This window comes from Equus caballus, chromosome 1, assembly GCF_041296265.1.
Source record: "Equus caballus isolate H_3958 breed thoroughbred chromosome 1, TB-T2T, whole genome shotgun sequence".
Taxonomy (NCBI): Eukaryota; Metazoa; Chordata; class Mammalia; order Perissodactyla; family Equidae; genus Equus; species Equus caballus.
The window spans coordinates 182,247,501-182,273,904 of NC_091684.1; the positions used below are offsets into that span (position 1 = coordinate 182,247,501).

At 36.4% G+C, this 26,404-nt stretch overlaps 1 protein-coding gene across 13 annotated transcripts in view; it reads right to left on the reverse strand.

Moving 5' to 3' along the window:
• HECTD1 (HECT domain E3 ubiquitin protein ligase 1) overlaps window positions 1–26,404 on the reverse strand; it is an 87,913-nt gene that overhangs the window by 39,547 nt on the left and 21,962 nt on the right. For 12 of the 13 annotated variants that reach the window (XM_070241456.1, XM_070241478.1, XM_070241469.1 and 9 more), the window contains exons 3-15: window positions 22,917–23,151; window positions 19,296–19,523; window positions 17,962–18,243; window positions 17,592–17,862; window positions 16,747–16,823; window positions 16,563–16,661; window positions 13,503–13,617; window positions 12,321–12,495; window positions 6,561–6,699; window positions 6,199–6,369; window positions 2,018–2,240; window positions 1,210–1,473; window positions 1,038–1,114 (exon numbers count right to left, since the gene is read on the reverse strand). In XM_070241456.1, coding sequence (XP_070097557.1) covers window positions 1,038–1,114; window positions 1,210–1,473; window positions 2,018–2,240; window positions 6,199–6,369; window positions 6,561–6,699; window positions 12,321–12,495; window positions 13,503–13,617; window positions 16,563–16,661; window positions 16,747–16,823; window positions 17,592–17,862; window positions 17,962–18,243; window positions 19,296–19,523; window positions 22,917–23,151 — 2,356 coding nt within the window. Of the gene's footprint in view, window positions 1–1,037; window positions 1,115–1,209; window positions 1,474–2,017; window positions 2,241–6,198; window positions 6,370–6,560; window positions 6,700–12,320; window positions 12,496–13,502; window positions 13,618–16,562; window positions 16,662–16,746; window positions 16,824–17,591; window positions 17,863–17,961; window positions 18,244–19,295; window positions 22,827–22,916; window positions 23,152–26,404 lie in introns of all 13 variants that reach the window. The other variant, XM_070241465.1, reaches the window with a different exon arrangement.

Consider the following 26,404-nt stretch of genomic DNA (forward strand, 5'->3'; position numbering starts at 1 on the left):
ACTTTTTTTTTTTTGAGGAAGATTGGCCCTGAGCTAACATCTGCTGCCAATCCTCCTCTTTTTGCTGAGCAAGACTGGCCCTGAGCTAACATCCGTGCCCATCTTCCTCTACTTTATATGTGGCTCACCTGCCACAGCATGGCTTATCAAGCGGTGCCATGTCTGCACCCGGGATCCGAACCAGCAAACCCCAGGATGCCAAAGCAGAATGCGTGCACTTAACTGCTGTGCCACTGGGCTGGCCCCTTGTTGCATACTTAATGGACAGAATTTTAAAATTAGTATTGTGACTCTGAAGGTGGCGTCAATAACACATTTGCTCCTGTATCCATTTTTTTGTGTGTGAGGAAGATTGGCTCCGAGCTAACATCTGTACCAATCTTCCTCTACTTCATATGTGGGACGTCACCTCAGCACGGCTTGATGAGTGATGTGTAAGTCCGCACCCAGGATCTAAACATGTGAACCCCAGGCGGCCAAAGCAGAGCACATGAACTTAACCACTACACTACCAGGCCAGCCCCTCCTGTATCTTTTTGAAACAGTGATTTCATCTAAGTTGGCCATTAGACTAAGCATCAAAATAATCTCAATCTACAACCAGGCATTCAAGTTGCTTTATCACAAAATATTAAATCAGAACTGTAAAATATAATGATGCACTTTCAATCTCATTGTAGCACTAAAAATATCACTATCATTAATAATAATTAAAGGAAAAACAAATTAAAGCATGAGTTTAGAGTTTTTATGACATTAATAACAATAAAATAATTTAAATTGTATTATTTGTCTCAATTACCATTTTGTGTCTGTTTTAATGTTGGTGTTTAGTGTATGTATAAAAATTATAATAAAATGTATACATATTGTGGAAAATAAAATAATGAGCACAGAAAAAGGAAAACTAAAATATGTTAGATTGGGGCAGCTTATGTTACAAGGCTCAGTTTTTTAAAGGCTTAGAATCTAGACCACTGAAGCCTTACCACATCAGTATAAAAGACAGAAAAATCCAGTAAATTTCACAGATATACCTTTTGCTTTGTTTTTTCTAACTTAGACTTCAGTTTTCTGCCTCTTTTGCCAGTCCAGCCAGTCACAAATTCTGAACCTTAAAAAAAAGGGACATTTCACAAAGCAAATTTTATTGCAATTTAACATATTCATTTATTCTTATCTGCTAAACTTACATACGTATATACTTACCCAGAGAAGTTTCTGCAGTAAATGAATGTTTGGTTCCTCTATTGGATTCAAATACAAAACCAGGTAAATCTTCTTTCAGTATTGTTGCTTGCTGACCATCTGAGTTATGAATAGCAATTTCTCCTTCTTTCAAACACGTCAGTGACCAATTCCCTACGGTGAGCTTAGTGGGTCCTGGTGCTGAGAGTATAGGTTGACTTGAAGTAGATGGCTTTACTTGGCCTCGAGCTCTTTGTAATTTCTCTAAGAACTCACTTCTGCTTTCTATAAAGACAAAATGATTGTTTTAAAACCCTATTCCTTTCAAATATTGTTTTAAAACCTTATTCCTTTCAAATATTCCATTTTTTTAAAAGTAAACTACCGACTAGAATAGCAGTTTTATTAAAAAAGCTTAATTAGCAGAGTTTTGGTCTTTGGTATACTCTTACTGGTTTGAAATAGAGTTAGGCATAAAAGCAATCCTACAGCCATAATTTTTTAAAGCATAAGGCTTTGGGGAAAAGAGCTAACTTGAGACAGCATCACACACATGCAGTTCATTATTATGTGATAAAAGGCAGCTTCACCTAAAAAACTGGAGAGATTAAAAGTAGATACAGTGTTATTCCTTGTCTCATACAAGAAAAAGGCATTTATGAAATGCTTTCATGGCACAACACTTTTTCTCTGTTGATATTAAAGAAACTGGCCATATGATCAAGGATGTTCTATTTCTATGACAATGGTAGCAAAAATATGAGCAAAAAAACCAGATTAGCAAAATTACAGAAACCAGTAAGACATTTTAATAGAAACCTTCATTTACCTGAACTGTCTGATCCACCTTCAGGACTACCACTTGAATACATGGTGGCAAGTTTTCCATCCAAGATAAATCTGAACCATCCGTTACTGCCATTAGATAATTCCAAGGCTGCTGCATCGCTCCATATATATAAGCAGTCCCTTCCCCTAATGATTGACCAGTCTCTCCAATGGTATGGTTTACCTTGCTGCAATTCTTTAGCATCTTCCTGTGGTTCATCTTCCTAAATGTATAAAATTATTCAATGAAACATGGAAAATAATTTCTACTCCAATATTCATAAGTATTTTAAACATGACCATGAATCAAATTTAGATTTAAAACATCCTGAACATAATATTCAGTTGTCTCTAGTTTAATATGTATTTATTCAACTAATTATCTATAACTAAATCTTACAAATAAGTCCTGAAAATGTTAAGAAAGTCATATAAATAATCACCTAAGTTATGACATTTCCAGGTGTAGTGGTAAAGAAGACCAATAGACTGGGTCTACATACAACTAGCCATTTACCTATGACCTCGGTAAACTAACTACATCTCTGGGCCTAATTGATTATTTGTTAAAAAAAAAAAAAAGATGCTTAGACAGAATTAACGATATCCAAACCTAGCAATGCAAGAATCACCAAAGAAGCTTTTTAAGAATAAATTGTAAAGCCCCATCCTTAGTCAAGTGAATCAAATATACTGGATCATTCCTATGAACACAAAAATATTTTAGATAGGGCATGTTTAAAAAAACCCAACAACTTCTAAATATTGTTTGCTTAGCCTGGTAGCCTCTAATTTTGTTGACACCATTTAAATATTGAGACTATTCATCACAAACACATATAAACTTGGTGTGTGCATATGTGCATGTATGGGAAAAGTCCGTTAGACTTGATAAAGACTTGTTATATTTTAAAAAACTAAGTATTTTTTACCTTTTCTTCCCTGAAGTGGCTTATAACACTAAAATAAGATTTTAAAATATGAGTGATAAATTTCTCTAAACATAAGTACTTATATTCCAGGCCATGACAGATTAACAAGGACCAAGACTTGTTTATCCATTGTAAACAACCTAAAACTAGATGAAAATATATGAAAAAGTGTCTTCAAACACTGGAAAACAAGCAACATAGGACTGCAATCTCCAGAAAATGGAAACAAACAAAGTTAAGTCTTTTAAGCCCAGACACAATTTTCTAGCTAAGGTGAGGAGGGTTTTTTTGTGGCGTTTTTTTTGTGAGGAAGACTGGCCCTGAGCTAACATCTGTTGCCAATCTTCCTCTATTTTGTATGTGGGATGCCACCTCAGCATGGCTGATGAGTGGTCTGTAGGTCTGCACCTGGGATCTGAACTCGTGAACCCCAGGCCACTGAAGCAGAGCACGCAGACTTAACACACTATGCCACCAAGCCGGCCCCTGGCTAAGGTCTTAAGAAGAAAGAACACAAAGTCCAGTAGCAGTATGAGTTAACAAAATGGAGACCTGTTTGAAGAGACTGAGGTAAACGGAACATGTAGAGGATGAGTTCAGCATTAGGGAACCAAGCAAAAAAGATCTCTGGAGGGGCTGGCCCTGTGGCTCTGCTTCAGCAGGCCACAGTTTCACTGGTTCAAATCCTGGGCACAGACCTATCTCCACTCATCAGGCCATGCTGAGGCAGCGTCCCATGTGCCACAACTAGAAGGACCCACAACTAAAATATACAACTATGTACCAGGGGGCTTTGAGGAGAAAAAGGAAAAATAAAATTAAAAAAAAAAAAAAGACCTCTGGAAATCTGTAAAGTGGTCACCATGAGTCTCTACTGAGTACTAGACCACTCATGTATGGAGTGATACTCTTTAAGGTTGGGCAAAGAATGACTGGAAAAGTCTAAGCTGAACAATACCCAAGACCACAAAAAGTGGTCAGATATTTCCATTCCAAACAGCCAAAGCAGAAAATCCTGGACCAAGAGATGAAATTTTTCCAAATTTGACAAAAACCACAGATCAAAGAAAACTAAACAACCCTGAGCAGGGTTGGAGACCCACATGTGCATGTGCCCACACACACCAAATACAGCAAAGCACATCAAAGTCAAATTGCTAAAAACAAACAAACAAAAAAGCAATAAAATCTTAAAAACAGCCAGAGGAGGAATATATGTTACATACAAAGGAATTAAGATGAGAATTACAGGAAATTTTTCAGTAGAGACTATGCATGCCAGGTGACAATGGAACATCTCTTAAAGTGCTGGAAAATGATCTGCCAAGAGTCCTGGTAGGCACTGAAAATATCCATCAAAAATGAAGGCCAAGTAAAGATCATTTCAGACCAAAAAAAAAATCCAAGAGAATTTTCTGGCTTGCCTTTTTATTCCCTAAACAATATTTTTAACAGCAAAAGTTTAATTTTGATGAAGGACAATTTACTGAATTTTTTTTCACAATATAACCTTTTAATGTCCTATTTAAGAAATCTTTGTCAAGCTCAAGATCACTATGATTTTCTTCTTTTTCCTCTAGAGGTTTTCCAATTTTAGTCAATACATTTCAGTCTATGATTCATTTTCTGTTAATTTGCTTTTTTATTATATGGTAAGGATCAAGATTTCACGTTTTTACATTGTTATCTACTTATTCAAGCATCATTTTTTTTAAAAAGATCATCCTTTCCTGATTGAAGTGCCTTAGGACTTTGGTTGAAAACTGACTGGTCCCTGTGGGTCATTAATCTATTTTTTTTTGCAGGCTTTTTTGGTGAGGAAGACTGGCCCTAACCAAAATCTACTGCCAATCTTCCTCTTTTTTTTCTTCTTCTTCTCCCCAAGACCCCCAGTACACAGTTGTACACACTAGTTGTAGGTCCTTCTAATTCTGCTATGTGGGACGCTGTGTCAGCATGGCTTGATGAGTGGTGCTAGGTTCGTGCCCAGGATCCAAACTGGTGAAACATCCTGGGCTGCTGAAGCAGAATGTGTTAACTGAACCACTCAGCCACACGGTTGGCCCCTGTGACCTATTTCTTGAATGCAAGAATTCCAGAGGGATGAATCCAGACATCACTTCTTGTTTTCTCTTTTCTTAAGTCCTCCAGTAATTTAGGAAACACAAACACATACACATACATAAAATCACTCTCAGGATTCTAACATCATAACCTATGCTCTACCATTTTCTCAAAAATATTACTACTCTGTCACTAATTGTTAGGACTAAATCATTTCTGGCAATCAATAGAGACAGATAAGGTATATTCTAAATTTGTAATCTAAGGCAAGAATTATCAACGGATACTGAAACCAGCAGGTAAAGGTTTAATGAGGAACAGCACATTTACATCATCTCAAATGATCTCCCCACAAATTACTTATTAATTACAAAAGGAAAAAAGAGTAGCTTGACAATAGAGAAACCTGGCAGGGTCTAACATAACCAAGTGATCCAAATTAACATCATCAGCATGAGAACAAACAGACCTCATGTGCCTCTGAGAAACACACTGTGCACTGACAAGGATGTAACATCACCTCTATAGTTGCCCTGCTAAAAACATGTAACTTGAATCTTCTCATGAAGAAATATGACAAATGCAAAGCAAGAGTCAAAGTCCAAATTAAATGGTCTGTCCTGTTCGAAAATGCCAAGACTATGAAAGAAAAAGAAAGGCTGAGAAATTGTTGCAGGTTCTTGGATTGGATTGTGGATTAGGAAGAAAAAAATTGCTACTAAGGACAATGGCAAGTTTGAACATGGTCTCTGGATTAGATATGGTTTTATATAAACATTAAATTTCCTGATTTTGATAGCTATACTAGGATTATAGAGAATGTCCCGGTCTTGGGTGAACTTTTTAGGTGTAAAAAGGGGCACTATGTATCCAGATTCTCTCAAATAATATTTTTTAAATGTACACCCACACTTACACACATACACATATACATAAATGAGTGTGCAAATGATAAAGCAAATGGGGCCAAATGTCAATAATTAGTGAATCTGGATAGAGGATACTCTGATATTCCTTATTTGCAACTCTTCTATAAGTTTTAAATTTTATCAATAATATTTGTAAAATTTTTTTAAACTATATTACTTCATATTGCCAATATTTTATCAAAACCCTTCGTAAACTGGAACTAGATTTCCTCAAAGGAAACTCTATTCTTAATACCACTATAATTAAGACCACTCACTTTTTCTGGTTTTGATTCTTCTTCATTCTCATCATCAGAGGAAGGACCTGCCAAAGTTGATACTTTGCTAATTACACCAAGTCTGGCTAGCTGATCCAAAAAAATATCACCACCTTTATCTACTAAATCCCTTATGATTTGCAAAGCCAGCAAATGGCCATCATCATCATCCTGAGGGGAGAAAAAAAAGGAAATTAAGGAAAAATTATAAAAATAAGTTGAGCTGCCTGGAATAGACAAATGCAATAATGTGCACAGACAAAATGATTTACTGAAATTAGGACAACAGTTAAACATTTTACTGACCAATATCTAAAGGGAATTAACACCAAAGGAGTTTCAAAAAAAATTTAAAAACTGACCTCTTGATCAAGGACAGTTGCAGTGATTTCCACCAATATTGTAGGCAGATTGTGACCAACATCAGAATCGCAAACTTCTTTTAACAGTGCTTCAGAGCAAAAATGAATCATTTTTCGAATCAAAGCAAGACTAGCTTTCCTTGAAAAGTAAAAAAAAAAGAATTTTAGGAAGCCGTGATAAGCTAAAATAAAATAAAATGCAACTATACATTCTTGAAAACTAAAATACACAATGTTAAGTTTTATATATTCTGCTAAAAAGTACTCTTAATAAAAGAATATAAAAAAATAAGATAGCACTAGCTTATGCTCATTTTTGAGGTAATTCATTTATTTTCTCTTATCAGTATAGTGAGCTCACCAAAACTGAAATTATTTTTATAATTGTCTTAAATGTGCTATTATTCTATTTTATATTTAACCAGCATGAACATTAATATGCCAGGATAATTTTAGAAGAACAAGTAAAGAATAATGTAATTACTAAGAAAATACAGGGCATAAATTGTAACTAACCTAAAATTTCCTATAATACAAAACACAAAGCTTAACCAACTTAAAACATCTGGGAGTTTATATGGAAATCAAATTTTGAGATAAGCATTTTTGTCCTCTGCCAAATTTAAAATCCATGTTCATTATAACTATATTCTCATACAAATGAAAATAACAGATCCTAATAATCCCATGTCCCAAAATATTCCCACTGTTGCCAACTTGGCATGCCTCCTTTCCCTTCTTTTTATCCCTGCTCTGCTTAGAACATAGGAGATAATAAAGGCACACAAACTAACCTCAACTTTGTTAACCTCAATAACTTGTTCTTTTAAAATAAAATACACACATATACACAGAATTAAATTATAACAGACTCAGAGGAAACTGGTCTATTACATAAAAGTCAATAATTCTTTTAACACATATTTTCTGAGCATCTAATAATATTCTAGGCACCAAGCTGTAGCTATCATTACACTTGAGGTGACTTCCCCAAGAAGGATGGAGAGGCAAAAATCGCTACTGAACTCCAAGAGAGGCATGTGACCCAGCTATACTTCTACAGTATGTGGTCTCTATGTATTTCATAACTCTCCCTAGGAGAAATTCACAACCCTGTACAGTCTTTAATTAAGTAAAGTATTTTATTATAAATTCATATAGAAAATGATGGACAGACAGAGGGAAAACTGCTAACAGAATTAGTTCCTTTCAGTTTTTGTTAACGACTATTTACATTTGGTTGTAAAATCAGTATTTAATAGTTTTATATTGTGATTTATTTCAATTAAAACAGCATAAGAATGTTTATGTGTTATCTGTCTGTCACTGTCACATGCTGAACCATTATGAGCCAGAAACCCTTTCATGTATTTTAAAAACAATACACTTCATTTAATCCACACAACAAACTCTATGAAATAGGTTTTTTTTTTTTTTTGAGGACGACTAGCCCTGAGCTAACTACTGCCAGTTCTCCTCTTTTTGCCGAGGAAGCCTGGCCCTGAGCTAACATCAGTGCCCATCTTCCTCTACTTTACATGTGGGATGCCTACCACAGCATGGTGTGCCAAGCAGTGCCATGTCCGCACCCAGGATCCGAACCAGCGAACCCTGGGCCGCTGAGAAGCGGAACGTGCGAACTTAACAGCTGCGCCACTGGGCCGGCCCCTGAAATAGGTTTTATTAGTTCAGTTATACAGATGAAAAAACTGACACAAAGAAAGGTATCTAGGGGCTGGCCCTGTTGCCAAATGGTTAGGTTCACACACTCCGCTTTGCAGGCCCAAGGTTTCACCAGTTTGGATCCTGGGCACAAACTCAGTACAGCTCATCAAGCCATGCTGAGGTGGCGTCCCACACAGCAGAACCAGAAGAATCTACAACTAGAATATACAACTATGTACTGGTGGGCTTTGGGGAAAAGAAAAAGAAAAAAAGAAGAAGAAGAAGATTGGAAACAGATGTTAGCTCAGGTGCCAATCTTCAAAAAAAAAAGAAAGGTATCTAAGTCAACTAAGGTCATAGGGCTAATAAATCACAGCCTAAACTCACACTCATCTCCTAACCAGTACACTTTACACAATATTCACAATATAAAATTTTCCTGTTTAACAGTATTATTCAAGTAAGTGGTAAACATTTAGTTTACAGTCTTTTCTATTCTAAATCACACCATTTCTGTGGAAAGTTTGATGTCTTCAGTAGAGACTCTTGGATCTGAGAGTTTAAACACTTCCATATGTACTGAACGTGTATCACTACTGAATCCATACTTGGCAAACTGATTTTTAAAATGTTGTTAAGCAACAACATGGATGGACCTTGAGAGCATTATGCTAAGTGAAATAAGCCAGACAAAGATAAACATTGCATGGTATCACCTATATGTGGAATCAAAAAAAAGTGAAACTCATAGAGAAGTGGTTGCCAGGGGGTGGGGTGGGGAACAGGGAGAGGTTGGTAAAAGGATACAAACTTTCAGCTCTACGATGAATAGGGTGTGAGTTGTGAATAAGCATGTGAACTTAACTACTCTGCCACGGGGCCAGCCGCTCAAACTGTGATTTTTTAAAAGAAAGTAAATGGATCTTCAAGAATTTCTGTCACTGAAAGTGAACTCAATCTTTGTCTAGTTATTGACACAACTCCAAAGATGTTTATTGGACCTCTTCAAAATTCTATGTAGCCTTTCTTCAAAAACAAAGTGTGAAGTCATCTAATATCTTCCAGGGATACATATATCAAATCATTACGTTGTACACTTCAAATTAATACAATGTTATATGTTAATTTTATCTCAATAACACTGGAGAAAAATATCTTACAGAGAATAATTAGGTTTTTTACAAACTGCTACATCATTGAAACTGCCATCCTGTTTTTGAAACCTGTTTTTATTTGCCTTTTATTTCCTAAGCAGATACTGTGCATAGGCCAATAGTGATAGATAATAACTAACGTCCATGTATAGAGACCCTCCTTTTACTGTCTGATCAGAATACCTATGTTTGCTCTTCTGATCAAATTTTAAACTGAAATAGTAAAAAATTAGATTCTAACCTATTCCCCCTTGTTTTTTATATTGCTAAATAATTTTTAAATGTATCTTTTTTTCAAAACCTCTAAAACATTAGGCACTATGCTAAACACTTAACATATCTAATTTTCATTCTCACAACTAAAGAAAATTAAGTATAATTATCTCCATTTTAGAGATGATCCAATTAAGATGAAGAGGTGAGGTACCCTGCCCATGGCCACCTGTCTAGGAAGTGGCAGCACTGGCATTTGGACCCACTTTGAGATGATTCCAGAGTCTGAGCTCTTAACTAAGACATGCACTATCTTACTCGCCACAATTAAATATGTCTGCTAATTATCACCTGAGAGAATTTAGCATCAAATGCGTTAAAACTAAAATTGTGTTTAGACAATCTTCAAACATTCAAAAGGATAAGAGAAAATAATCATCCAATAAGGGAACTCTGTTATATGGTGGCATACTTTATAATTTTCTGATGGCCTTATCATGAAGCAATTTTATTCCAAATATATCTTAAGATTCTTTATTGGCATGACAGCTAGTCCTCAAAAATTTACCAAATTATCCTGTTCAAAATTTAACTTGCTCATTTCTTAAGATGATTCAAATCTTTTGTAACAACAACAACAACAAGTGGCCCCACTAACACCTAAAGCTATTTGGGGAAGAATAAAAACCAAGTTATTAAATGTTCACAGTGAATTATTTTACCGCCACTTTCCTCCTATTTAAAGCAGACTGCTTGCACTTTAATGTCAACTCATAATACTGGCATTTAAGGTACTTGAATCCTACAAAACTGCATGTTCTAAAGACCTCATAAACTTAAAACGACCAATACTAAACTCTCAATCACTTAGCCAAAAATCTGGCAGTCATTCTTCACCCTTTCCTTTCCTTCATCCCTCACATCTAATTGATCTTCAATCCCTATACAACCCATCTCCCAAGCTCTTTTGTTTCCACCAATCCAGTACCCCAGCAACTGTCCGAGTTCATACTACAAACAACCCTGAAGTAGTCTGTATTCGTTCCTGCCCTCCTCTAGTCCTTTTCTCCAGGGGGCTGCCAAATTGATCTTTACAAATCACAAGTCTGACTGTAATAAATTTCCTCACAAGTCTTTAGTGATCCTTCTATAACTACGGGGTAAAGCCTACACGCATTGTCATGGACCACAAAGGCCTTCACAGGTCATAAAAGACTCCTGTCTACCTTTTCAACATTATTCACTGAGCTATCCAAACATATCCTATACTTCATTACATCAAAATACTTGCAACTGCTAAACAACACACTCATTCAATCACTTAGTAAATGTCCATCGAGGGCCTACTAAATATCAAGCCCTATTCTACACCTCTTCAGCTTTGTAGGAATACAGCAGTACACAAGGCCAGCTATCATGGCTTTACTCTAGAAGGGGGACAGACAATAAAATAAACAAACAAAACACTCAAGCAAGAGCAAGACTTCAGACAATGTAAGCTCTGTGGAGACAATAAAATATGATTGATGTGAAAGGTGTCCTGGGGTAAATTTAAGTTAAGTGGACAAATGTCAATGGATGGATATTTGAAGTGAGACCTGAATGATATGAAGCAACTAACCATTCAAAAGACCTGGGGATAGAAACGTTCCAGCAAAGGAAAATAAGTGTAAAAGCCCTAAGGTAAGGATGTACTCACAGTGTTCCAAAAACACAAAGAAGGCTAGCATAGTGTAAGTGTAATAGGCTAGGGGTTAGACAGTACTAAATGAGGTCAGAGAGCTGGGTGGGGCTTATGTAAGACTTTGCAAGTCTGAAAGTTAAGGAGTTAGGTTTTAGTCATGGCCAACTGGAAGCTACTGAAGAGTTTAAACCAGAAAGTGATGTGATGTAACTATGATTTTAAAAATAATTCAGCCTAATATGTAGGAACAGATTGTACAGAGGTAAGAGAGAAAAAGAGGAGAAAGACTAGTTAGGAGGCAACTGTAGTAGTCAAACTACAGACCATGGTATCTTGGACCAGAGAATTAGCAACAGATGGACAGAAACAGCAGACTATGGACACACTGTAGGGGGAGCCACCAGGACTTGCATCAGGATGGACTGACTCATACCTCCATGACTTTGCACATACTGTTGCCCACCAAGCCTTCCAAATCTACCTGCCTAGAAAACTTCCAAGTATCCTTTAAACCCCAATTTAAATCTCACTTTTACATAAGATCTTCTCCAATTCGCCCAGCCCAATTAGTTGTTAAACCATCTGTATTTCCAGAGAACTCTGATTATATATCTGATCTATCAGTTACCACTCTGCATTATCACTCACTTCTTCCTCACTAGCCTGCAAGGGTACAGTAAGCAAGAGCCAAGCCTCATTTCTTTGGGTAACTCCTCCAATGGCCATCCTGAACTAACCCTACTAAAAACGCCTCCATAAAGCTCAATAAATGTTTGCTGTACTTATCAAAATTTCTCTAGAGTTGATACTCAGAGACATACAAAAACCACGTTAGGAATCTACTCTTCATTTTCTAAACTCCTCTTAAGTCAGATCATCAACGAAAAGATTTAACTCTCCAATCTAATTTCCAATCTAATTTTTATTCTTTTTCATACTTTTTAATATTAAAACAAACCTCAAATCCTTCTGGAAATGGGAGATAAGTAAAACTACGTAACTGGCATAATTTAACTAGCAAATACAAATAGTATGAATAACTACCTTATTGAAGGCAGCATAGTTTGCTGAAATGTCTGTGCAAACACTGGCAATAACCTTTTCAAGTATATGGGTGCCATTTCCGGATCTCCTTTTGGCTCGTTACATTCTTCTTCATCTTTGTTTGTATCTTTCTTTTTCTTATCATCTCCTTTATTAACTGGACACATCCAATCACCTGCAGACAAATATTATTCAATAAAGTAGTTTTTTGGAAAAAGATATTAAGATGTAACCAACTCAAAACTATCATTATCCCTAATTAACAATATACATATAGTTTGTCCGGGGAAGATTTGCCCTGAGCTAACATCTGTTGCCAATCTTGCTCTTCTTCACTGTGAGCTGTCGCCAGAGCATCGTCACTGACAGGTGAGATGAGTGGTATGGTTCTGCACCTGGGAACAAAACCTGGGCTGCCACAACGGAGCACAGTGAACTTTAACCACTAGGCCTTCGGGTCTGGCCCCCAGTTAACAATAATTAAACTGAAATTAGGATACTACATCTATCAAAGGTGCTTGTAAGAATACTAAAGAACATTACTACCTCCAATAAGCTGAATCACAATTTAGGAAGATAATTTTGGATATTCTGCTTGATTCCATAAGTTATTTCACAGAGGCTCTGCATTCATCTACTCTGTGAAAACTTAAAAATCTGGTTAAAGTAGGGGGCTGGCCCCGTGGCGGAGTGGTTAAGTTCGCGCGCTCCACTGCAGGCGGCCCAGTGTTTCGTTGGTTCGAATCCTGGGCGCGGACATGGCACTGCTCATCAAGCCACGCTGAAGCAGCGTCCCACATGCCACAACTAGAAGGACCCACAACGAAGAATATACAACTATGTACTAGGGGGCTCTGGGGAGAAAAGGAAAAAAAATAAAATAAAATCTTAAAAAAAAAAAAAAGTCTGGTTAAAGTACTTTGTCTACACAATACCCAACTATACCCACACCCCTTATACTTTTAATTTGGTCATTCTAGAATCATGCAGCCAAAGTCTCAAGGACACAGAACAGTAGACTATTGAAGCTTTATCAATGTAAGGGTATACATATATAATTATTTGACTTCATAGGAAAAGTTAGTTTATATAACGTTAATATGTCTACAAAAAGCTACTTTTATGGACATGAAGCTAAAAACTAACAGCAGATGGCTTAAAAGGAAAGATTTTACCACTCACCTGGAGACTGAAGGATAGCTACTACTTCACTATGGCCCCTTTCCCGAGCTTTATCTAATGGAGTTTTCCCATCTTCATCTCTTAGATCTGGGTTTGCACCATGCCGTAACAGAGTCTAGAAAAGAAAAGCATTTAATTTGAATATAACAATTAACATCTTATTTCTTCAATATCCAACTCTGCAAACTTTAGATCACACTCATATACTTTAGACTGCAGACTTACAGAATGACATAAATCAAGCAAGAACCAATTCAAATCTCTGCCTTTACACATATCACCTTAAATGTGGTCTATTTATAGCTCAAAAAAAATTATACATTAATTTCACTCGGTTATTTATTAATAACTCAAATTAAGTATGTTCACATCTGAACTTGTCTTCTCTATTAAACTCCTCTTTCCATTTTCTTTACTTTAACAGAGGACCTAGTATTCAGTCTGTGACATGGTAATCATCTTCAACAATTAACAAGTTAAATTAATTCTTCTAGAATGAACTACAAAATTTAGGTCTTAAATACTAATTCACATCGTTCAACAATTTTTTTTGTGTTTTCTCCCCAAATCCCCCCAGTACCTAGTTGTATATTTTTTACCTGTGGGTCCTTCTAGTTGTGGCATGTGGGATTCCACCTCAACATGGCCGAATGAGCGGTGCCATGTCCACACCCAGGATTCAAATGGTCAAAACCCTAAGCCGCCAAAGTGGGGTGCACGAGCTTACCCACTCAGCCACAGGCCCGGCCCCATCTTCAACAATTTTTAATTGACACTAGTCTCTGTCTCCAGCAGAATATAAACACTTTCAAAGAGGAACAGATCTCACATTTTTCCTAGCAGCCTGAGGTGCACTTTTTTTTTGTTTTTTGCTTTTTAACTTCGTTACGATATCATAAGTAGATATATCTGGCAAATAAGTGAATACATCAAGAAAGTATGCAGCACTAGCTAAAAATTCCAGACTACTGGGGTTTGAGTTATAATAATTCAGTATTTCACCAAATCTAAGGATGCCATAGGCTATTAGATATTAAGTAGCACTAAGAGAGAAAAAACAAGGCCAATTAAAATTCGCAACAATGCTGGCTTATTGGTTGGAATTTATTTTTTAACTCACTGAAAGAATTTTTTTAAACTGATTTTTTTTTCATGTTACTTCAAACACAAATAAGAAAATATAAATGAAACATAAGGTATTTCTGTAACTTCACATCCTGAGCACAATTCTTCATAATTAATTACTTTTTGATTCGAAGTCATCATATTTATGTTTCTATACACAACGCTGTCATATGTGCCATAAAGAACATTAGTGATATAGCATTTCTGAGACTACTCCTCTATCAGACAGGATTTTTCATTCATTCATTCCAAGTTACTAAAATCCATTTCACAATTATTGTTGCATCAACAGGTAATGAACTACACTATAATTTCTATCTGAGCAACAGTAATTATAAGACCTATTAAAGAGATGTTAAAATGTGTATGAGGAGGAATGTGGAGGTATACCTTAGAATCAATTAATAACAGAAAAATCTGTGAAGATTAAATAATAGGACATGTTAAATGCTTAAAGACACTGGCTGGCACAGAATAAGTACCCAGTGAGTACTACCTATTATATCATTATTAGTAATGGCAGCTACAGCTCATTGTGAGCTGATGTATAATCAATAAGTTAGGGTTAGGGGGTCGGCCCCATGGCCGAGTGGTTAAGTTCGCACACCCCGCTTCAGCGGCCCAGGGTTTCGCCGGTTTGGATCCTGGCGCAGACGTGGCACCGCTCATCAAGCCATGTTGAGGCAGCATCCCACATGCCACAACTAGAAGGACCCACAACTAAAAATATACAACTATGTACCAGGGGGCTTTGGGGAGAAAAATTAAAAATTTAAAAAAATTTTTCTAAATAAATCCAAAAAAAAAAAAAATAGGTTAGGATTAGGTACAATTCATTTGGCTCCTTCTCACCCACTCAGCCCCTCATAACTGCAAAATAGCATGGGTCAAAAGAAAATGTCTCAATAAAAATTTTTATCACCCTTAGAAGCATTATTCTCTGTAAAAACTAACTAACTCAAACTGACAGAATTCAAGTTTGAAGAGATCACCCTTCCCAGGTTAGAAAGCAAAGATGTTACCAAAAATTTTCTTACAATATAAAGATGACAATAATAGCAGCTACCATTTGAGAATCTATGATGCACTGACTTCTATCCTAAGTGCTTTTCATGTATTTTTTCTAATTATTACAATAATCATGCTAGGAATATATATGCATTTTATTGATAAAACTGCAAGTCAAAGTTAAAATACGTGCCCAAGGCCACAGAGGCTTTCTTGTTAATAAGCTGAGACTTGAATCCAGGTGTGCTGACTTCTGGCAGACCGACACTGCACTATGCCAAGTTACTCCACAATATGAAGATTCTAGAGACCTGGATCATACATTTGGTTCAAACCTTATCATTTGACCTTTCTGGACCTCAATTTCTCCTAACTGTAAAAAGTACTCTCCAAAGTCCTTTGTTAATCTAAGAGTCAAAGATGCCAAGATTCTTCTGCAAATAGAATATTTTGGTTTATTGATAAATACAAATAGAAATATGTACAAAGTTATTCATTGCCAAGAGTAAGAAACCAGAAACAACCAACTGTTCAGCGATAGGAGCCTGGCTGAATAAACGTGCAGTGCACCCACACAGGATAAGTATACGGATGTAAAAAAGCTCTCCAAATACTAATAGGGAGAGGTCGTCAATATATATTACTAAACGAAAAAAGCAAAGTATGGATCAGTGTACATGTTAAATTTTGTATAAGAAAAAGGAGGAAATAAGCATACATATTTATTTTTGTTTGTATCTGCATTAAGAAACACTGAAAAGATAAATAAACCAAAAAAATCCAATAAAAAACACTTATACTGGGCAAGGGGAAATGGGGTAAATGGAGACAGAATGGAAGCATGACTTAGCAGAATAAAAGTTTTTATAAACTTTTGGAACCATGTAAATGTTAAATGTTAAATTAATTTAAAAACCTAGATTTTACCTTTGCTACTTGAGGTCTTCCAAAACATGCAGCATAATGTAATGATGATGACCTTTGACCTCTATTAACATCAGCACCTCTTTCACAAAGAAATTCTACCTGTAAAATGATGAAGAATCATAAAGTTGCCTTATTATTATTTCTATCTTTGATTTAAAACATTAGCTTTTATTCATTAACTTACCATTTCCTGAGTTCCAAAAGCTGAGGCCCAGTTTAACAGAGTCTGACCCACATCATCCATAAAATTTACTTCAAAGGCTGGAAGTTTGAAGGAAAACAGGCTAAGTTTTTGAAAGCCAACAAAATAATACTGAACTTTTCTAAACTGGACACCATTTAAAGATTGTTATTAATAATCACTAAACACAGAGCCAATTTTAAACATTTAGGTCAACTATAAAGTAGTAAATAATCAGCAAATTCTGCGCAGAAAAAGTACTCTAAAATTTTTAAACCACTGAGGATTCACAAGGCTTTAAGCCTTAAAAATAAAGTACACATAAAATAAGAAAGAAAAAAACTAATACATAACACAACTTAACAGGATACTAGTTGCCTCACGCCGTTAACTGCGGAAAAGAAACTAATCCACATCAAAAGAACACAAAAGACAAGACTGATGACCCAGAAACATCTTTCACCAATTTGTATTTGCTCATCACCTCATGAAGCAGTATACAAAAATTTACTATATATTACTATAATTTACTTGTGTCACTTTCCATTAATCTTGAGAAAACAACAGCCCTAAATTCAATCTGCAGTTCACCTTAAAACTGGCAAGATCTCCTTCTGACAGTAAAACAGGTAAATTTCATTTACCCATTCAATAAGCATTTACTCAGATCTTACCATGCACCAGGCTGATAATTATATACATGGGGAGAAGGGAGGATGTGGAAGGGGTTGGCCATTCTGTTATCTGGCACAATTGCTAAAAATACTGTTCAAAATCTAGAAACTGGAAATTGCTTATACAATTCCTTATATCTCACAGTTTTTTCTATTTAAAAAACATTTTCTGACCTCCTGTGTCAATTGCATCTATAAGTGCGTCAGTATCTTTACTTCGAATACAGTCTATAAGTTGCCGATGTGAGCGCTCCCCAGAACTATCCAGTCTCCGGAGTCCTGGGATTCTGCCTGTAGATCCAGCACTAGACTTTGGCAAAGCCTTTCGTCCTTCAAATAACAGCACCAAGAGAAGGTCGACCAAACGCATGGTATCAAGCACACATCTCTCATCACCCTGCAACGCACTTTCAATAGAATCTGGAAGCTCTGACCTCAGGAGATCCTAGAAAGAGAAAGGGAGAAAAAAAATTTAATACATTTGCATTATACAAAAACATTTTCTATGAAAGATTAAAAATCAAAGATTCAAAACCATTCTTACGTGAGTTACTACTGGAGAGCCTCTGCAAAGTGTTGAGAGCAGACTTACAATTGTCGACACCTGGTTACTCAATTTGGAATCTGCAGCTGTGGAAGGTGCTCCTGTGGTGCCGCGACCTGGTTTGCAAGCTGATGATGGCCCTGATACAGTACCGCCAGCAGCAGCCATTCGAGATAATAGCTCTTCAGTTAATCCATGCTTGGCTAATGGAGCTGGGTCAACACCACGACGGGTAAATCGGTCAGCTAGTGAGGCAAAACATCGCAGAGCTCCATCTGAAACCTAAGGATGTAAAGAACATGCACATGGATAAAACTCACCTAATAAGGGCTAGTACTGCTTATTTCAATACCGAGACTAAGAAAGGCAGAGGTAACAAATAGATAAAACATACAATCAGTCTAGATCTGCCCCTGGCTCCACATTCTGCTAACTGTACAACCTGAGGATGTTACCTAACTGCTCAAGGCCTCAGTTCCCTTATCTGTAAAATGGGGAAACTAACTAGTACCTATAACTCATTGTCTGAGATTAAATGAGATGATATATGTAAAGAACCTAGATGGACAGTAACAGCTCTTTAAATATTAACTATTATTATGTACAACTTGGCCAAGATAATCTATAAATATCAATCGAAAATAATTAACATTTGAACAGTAAAAAGGCATTAAAAGTCAAGTTTTATTTTCTAAAGTATTTTATTCAAGAAAAGTTTACACATAAGATTTTTAAATAGTGTTATTTTCTCTCAATGAGAACTATCTTTCTATTTATTTATATATATATCTTTACGGTGAGGAAGATTCACCCTGAGCTAACATCCATTGCCAATCCTCCACTTTCTTTGCTTGAGGAAGAGCAGCCCTGAGCTAACATCTGAGCCAGTCTTCCTCTACTTTATACATGGCATGCCTCCACAGCATGATCAGCATGATCACCTATCAGTGGAGCAGGTCTGCACCCAGGATCCAAACCCACAAACCCAGGCCACAGAAGGAGAGGCACAGAACTTTAACCTCTTGGCCACAGGGCTGGCCCCAGAACTATCTTTTTAAGTCAACAAAATCATGCTGAGTCAATAAATTCCATGAATATAAGTGCAGCTTTAAAAATCACATATTCTAAAAAGTTTAAATTTTAAGAATAAACACATATCACTTTTATAATTTAAAATGTTTCATTGCCAAAATAAAAAAGATTACCACATAGAGACATAAAATGAGAGAAAGATGGAATTACCTCTACTTCATCAAGTGAAAAATTTATAGTTATAAATAGGACACTATAAAATCACTTTTTGAAAACAAAGTTTATAACAGCAATTTATCTACCTGATGATCCTCATGTTTTAATAAGCTAGACAGAGATTCTACACAAATTTCTAAAGAAGAATCTTGAGGTTCCATTTTGCCACAGAGTCTTGATACCACAGCCATGGCAGAGTGTAAGGTATCTTTATGAACCAGGTGTCCACTGTCACGAATGAAGGTAAGCACACAATTCAAACCACCAGCCTCGAAGACTGCTCCTGACTCACGAGTGCATATCAGTTCTAACACCTTTAACAAAAGAATACAGTTAGTCCAATTTTAATTTTCTAGAATCACAGATAACATAATGCACCCTCCAAATTATCTGTAACCACATTTTTAAAAATAAATTACAAGAGTAGAAATTATTTACTATTATATTTTACTTAGTCCAATATACCCAGGGCATCATCATTTTAACATATAATCAATCTTAAAAATTATTGGTATTTTTTACATTCTTTTATGTACTAAGTCTTCAAAATCTCATGTATACTCTATATTTACAACACATCCTAATTTGCAGTAGCCACACTGGCAGTGTTCAATAGTAATATATGGCTACCATACTGGACAGTGTAGGCTTACACGGTAAAACCTGCAGGACAAACTAAGGAACTAAAGTAATTTGACAAAAGTTTGTAAAGGTCCAAGATGTTTTTTTACAAAAAGAAAAAAAAAACAATAAATGCTACCTATTATATTATTCAGTAACCCCATACTTACTCTATGAATATCAAAACATTAAAAATCAGCTTTATTTTCTCAATTATGTTGATGTTTAAGATATTCAGGTAGAACTAAAGAATTAACAGGGGTCCACAGATCTTACAGGCATACCAGAAACTTAGATTTTATTCTGTAAGCAAGAAATATGTTTTAAGCAGGGAAATCAGATGATCAGATTTCCAGTTAACAACTTTGGGAAATGGGGTATGGGAAGAGTGTAGAGGCAAATGCAAAAATTCAAGCATTAATATTCAAGAGAGGATGCGGGCTTAACTAAGGCAATTAACAGCAGGGACAAACAGGGGGCAATAAACTAGAAAAGGACTTGATCATTAATTATCAATGTAGAGTTAAAAAAGGGAAATAATGGATGCACATTCTATCTTGAGTGACTAAATGGAAGTGACGCCAATTTTCAAAAAAGGAGTTTATATGTAGTGAAAGATAATGAATTTGGACATCCAGTTGGACAAGTCCAACAGGCCTTTGAATATGGAGTCTAGAACTCAAGAGAGAGGTCAGGTCTAGAGATAAAGACGTGAGGGGCATATACGTATTCATTGAACTACATCATTTTATATAAGGGACTGAAGTATTCACGGACATTGGTACGCGCGGGGGGTTCCTGGAACCGATCTCCTGAGGATACTGAGAGATGATCATACACATGAACAGTATTGACAGTGATAGACGAGACTGTCTAGGCAAACTTTATACAATTTTAAGAAGGTAAAAACAGAACCTTAGGAAACACTACCATGGAAGAATTAACTAAGTAAGAGTAACCTGCAAAGGAAACGGAGAAAGGGGGAATAGCGTTTAATAGTCAAGGAAGAGACTGAAAATACCAGTCAGTGGAGAAGTAATGGCATAAAATCCCAGTTCTGGAAGAAACAATAAGTGATGTGACCAAGAGAATAAGGGAGGAAAAGTTCTGAACAGGAAAATGGATACCTCTTCTGTTCCAGGAGACAGACAGAAATAAATGCACAGACAGAGAAGCAGAAAGTCAACATTAACAGCTACAACAGCACTCTCAAAGTGTGGGGAAGACATTTTCAGAGATCCTTTAAGTTAAAACTTCTTTCATAATACTATAACAGTAACTGTCTTTTTCACTCTCATTCTCTCAGGAACGTAGGGTGGAGTTTTCCAGAAGGTATATGAAGTGTTATACAGCAACAGACTGAAAGCAGGAACAGATATGAGAATGCAGCTATCTTCTATTAAGCCAGACATTTTTTCTTCTAGTTTTTTTAAATTTTTATTTATTTTTTATTTTTTGAGGAAGATTAGCCCTGAGCTAACATTTGCTGCCAATCCTCTTTTTGCTGAGGAAGACTGGCCATGAGCTAACATCTGTGCCCATCTTCCTCTACCTTATATGTGGGATGCCTACCACAGCATGGCTTGTCAAGCGGCGCCATGTGCGCACCCGGGATCCAAACTGGTGAACCCCAGGCCGCCGAAGCAGAACATGCACACTTAACCGCTGTGCCACGGGGCCAGCCCCAAGCCAGATATTTTTAAAGAGACTTGCAAAAATGCCTAACAATGCTGCTCTTCTCACTAATTTTCTATTTGTTCAAGAAATAGTTATTTTCATTAAAAATGTAATGTACGTTAACACATAATGAATTTGTTATTTTCAGACAAATTAATAAATATTGTAAATTTCTCAGTTTTAGTATCTAATATGGTAAATATAAATAGATATAAGCTACAAAAACAAAGGTGCTTTGGGGGGGTCCTCAGTAATTTAAGTCTTGTAAAGGGATCCTGAGACAAAAAGTTTAAAAACTGCTGACTTAGAGCAGTAAGAATCATAAAAAGAATGAAACAGGAATCATAAAAAGAGAATCATGTAAAATCTAAATGTGTTCACCAAGGAGTCCCAATAAACTACTGACCAGGTACTGATGCTTTCAGAGTCACATAAAATTTATAATTAGTCCCATGAGGAATAAAAACAGCTAACTCTAACGAGTGTACAGCAAAATAGTTAAATCCCTAAGCCCTAGAACCAGACTTCCTAGTCTTCAAATTCCTGGGTTTGTGGGGTTGTTTTTTGGGGGTTTTTTTTCTTAAAGAAGACTGGTCCTGCGCTAACATCTGTGCCAATCTTCCTCCATTTTGTACACGAGTCACTGCCATGGTATGGCTGCCACCGAGTGGTGTAGGTCTGTGCCCAGGAGCCAAAGCCAGGCCGCTGAAATGGAATGCGCTGAACTTAACCTCTAGGCCATGGGGCCAGCCCCTCAAATTCCTGATCTTTGAATCCTGGCTCTGCCACTAACTACTTGTATCACCCCAAGCAAGTTACTTAACCTTGGTGTGCTTCAATTTTTTTTTTTTGTAAAAGCTAGAGATTTATTGTTATTTTGTGATTAATAAATTGTCAAATTGGTTATGACACTATCCCACACTGTATACCACCATTTGCGCTTGAATTTTTTTCACCTTTAAAATAGAGCTGATCATATTAGCAGCAACTACCTCATACAGAGTCGTCATGAAGATTAAATGAGTTAATACACGTAAAGTGTTTAGTATCATGCCGGGCACTGGTGATCACTGTTAGTTGAGATTGTTATTGTTACTATTTTCATACAAAATCATTTTGGATAAGAATAGGGATAACTCATCTCAAAGTGTTTGTGGCCACCAGGAACTGAAGAGCAGTGAGGCAGCACAGAAGAGCATTATCACTGAGCTGCAATTTTCCTTCAAAGGTAAGATTTCTTTTCCCAAGCCATATGGCTCTTCTTTGGTGCCACAAGGACTGTAACTCCACTGTTCTCAACCATTCTCAATAAAGTAAGACTGACAATGGAAAGAATTTTATTTTTTAGCAAAATACACTTTTTATTCTTGAAGTCATCTTCAAAGGGCCAATAAATAATTAAGATTTACCTTTACACATTGTTCAGCTAAGTCTCTGCTAGTCCTGTTGTTAAGTTCGACCACAACCAAACGATTACAAAGTGCTTTTATAGCTCCATCTACCCCAACAATCCTTCGGGTGCATTCTGCAGATACATCCAGGTAGTATGTGATGGCACGGGCTGTCACCTCTAACACGTTGTCTGGAGCACTTTCATCAAGAAAAATTTTGCAGAGGGCTGGTAAGAAAGTGCGAGGAGGACATCTGCAGTGAAAGAAATCATGTAACATCTACGTTACTAAATTCTTAATATCAAAATATTAACAAAACAGATAAAAACTATAACATAATACATCATGCTCAATACTGTGTCTGCATGTATATTAGGTAATATTTCTCACACTGCTTTTGCTTCCATAACAATACTCACATGCTAATTTCATCACTGCTGAAAATATCAGGTTGTAAACCGTTTAAAGTAGCAGCATTAACTTGAAATCATGTTAAAAAAAATTGCTATACAATATTCAGCTCAAACAACAACTGCTCTGTAAAATCTTCCCAAATAGTTAAGTGGTACTTTCACCTAAAACCTTATAAAAACAGTGCCCACACTGTTTCATGTATCACTTTATTTCGTTATTTACATTAAGAGTTCCTGAAGGCCAGGCACATTGTTCAATTCATGTTTTATGGGAACAAGCGCTGATTTGGGTTTTAACGGACCTGGGTAAAACATAGAAGAACAGCTGTGTAACCTTTCTGGTCCCGTTTCTTCATTTATAAAGCAAACATAATATCTAAACAATACCTACTTTATCCAAATGTTATGAAGATTACACGAAATTACACACATTACACACTTAGCTCAGTACCCTGGCATTATATTGAACGAATTAACTTCAGCTCCCCTTCCCTCCGCCTGCTATACAAACCTGCAGGACACAGTTTTATCAAATCGGAATTTGTGAGGTATCAATAATATCCCTTATATTTTATCAACACTTAAAATACGAAAGACTGTAACTTACATTTAGTAGAAATCTCAGTTATAGATGACATCAAAGGCATTATTCTAACTTTTCTGCATAGACTAAACTTTAAATGGGCTACGGGTAACAAAAAAAGTAGTACTCAACATTTAGTGGAATTATTTTTCCACCAATTTTTAGTACGTACATATCTTCAGTGGCTTTTTAAAAATATCACTATGAACGCCAAAGTAACTCTACTCTTTAATATCTGCTTAGATGATCTTAACTTAAGGAGTCCAGCAGCAGGAATATTATCAAAGAAGATTTTAGATCTGTTGCATTCAGTAGTCAACCAGTCACTAATTAAACACAGCTGGGTTTTATTAGCCAGCAACACTGGGAAGCTACACCATGTAGTCACTTGTAATTTTTCTGAGGAGAAAATGCTTTGAGGCTGGGTTATAGGAGATAGCCCCCTAGTTCTCAGGTAAGGTCAGAAGACTGACTAGTATGTCAGAATCTTAAAGCATTTTTGCTGCTCTGCATCTGCATATATAGTAAACTGAACAGATGAGAAGAGATTGTAAAAGTGTTACTACTACTGAGGAAGAACACAACTTAAAAAAAGTGTTGTTTTTTTCTTTAGAAAACAGCAGCTTTTGAACAAAGAATAAAATATTGAAGTTGACAGTCCTCACATCAAATGACAAGAATGGATAGATCTACCATACGCTTTATGCTAAAAATAAGAAAATTATTCATCTGCCTTTCTTATTTAGTTCAAAAACTACACATCAAAAACTAAATAAACAAAACAAGAAAAAAGTTTAGTATAACTTTCTATAGTTCATGGGGAAATGTAATATTTGCTAATCTGGAGAATAATTATGTTGCCTGCTATGTTCCCCAAAATGTAACGAATCTCCTGAACAAGTATGATTAAAGGGTCAGTTTAAAAAAATAAAAACAGGAGCCAGGCCAGTGGCCTAGTGGTTAAGATCAGTGTGCTCGGCTTCGGAGGCCCAGGTTCAGTTCCCAGGTGCAGACCTACAACACTTGGTGGCCATGCTGTGGTGGCAACGCACATACAAAATAGAGGAAGACTGGCAGAGATGTTAGCTCAGGGTGCATCTTCCTCAAATAAACAAACAAACAAATAAAAACAGAAAGTTCTAAACACAGGTTCTCTGATTTTAACTGTGATCAATTTTATTTATTTTTTTCAAAGATTGGCACCTGAGCTAACGACTGTTCCCAATCTCCCCCCCACACCTCCCACTTTTCCTCCCCAAAGCCCCCTGGTATATAGTTGTATATTTTTAGTTGTGGGTCCTTCTAGCTGTGGCATGTGGGATGCCGCCTCAGCATGGCCTGACAAGCGGTACCATGTCCGCGCCCAGGATCCCAACCGGTGAAACCCTGGGCCGCCGAAGGTGGAGTATGTGAACTTTAACCAGTCGGCCACGAGACCAGCCCCCTCAATTTTATTTCTAAGAGAGAAATAAAGATGGTCTGCACATAAGAGTTTATTTTATATCAGGTATAATGAAAATCTGATTCATAAAATTTTAAAAAGTATAGTACAAAATATCTGTTGTACTTTTGTCTATTGGACAGGAAAAAAATTATTTTTCTAGTTCTTGAGTTACTTTTCCAACAATGAGAAGGTATTTAAGGCATATTCTCTTATAATCACTAATTTTTCAATTTAGAACCAAAGCAAATTACAAAATATCAACAATACAAATTGAGCAAAATGGTTGGGGAAAAAACATGCCAACATTAATTAACAAACTCTTAAAAATACAGAATCCTTGAAAAAAACTATAGTTGTATACCTGAAAGTCCATACTGAAACTAAAACAAACTACTAACAAGTGTTTCCTAACATACTCTGCTGGGTACCTGCTTTAATATAGCCATTGTAACGAAAACATTTTAAACCTTAAAACTGTCTCTTCAGTTGTTGGTTAGGGAACTTCTTGGTATCACTTCCAAAGAAACCCTATGTTAACAAATAATTCAACTTGGTCTTTGAATGCAACTTGAGCTTTACGATTATCAACAAGCAACTGACTACCTTCCATGAGCAAGACCCTCGAAAGTCCCTTGCCTTTTTCCCACGCCACAACCAGAACCACAACCTTCCCTGGGTCTGAATCTATGTCAATAGGGAGTACCTAAGAAACACTATGTACATAATCAAGAAAACCGATCTCATTATAAATTTGTGATCACCAACTTCTTTTACAACCCTAACCTAAGCCAACTTCAAACGCCTGTTTGGATTACTGAAATAGCCACTTAGACATCCATGTAAGAGGTCTAGCACTAGTGTTGAGGAGGGTATCTCTAGAGGGAGGAGGGGGTCAGTCTGGCATAGGGTGCTGAGTATGAGCATGATGAAGAGGGCAACTGTGCAGGGGAATGCCCCAGTAATGGGCAACTGATACCTACAAGGTAAGTAATCAAATAAATAAATATATTAAAGATAATGGGAGCCAGGTTTTTCACTGCAGAATGGATTTGCAAATACAGAAAGA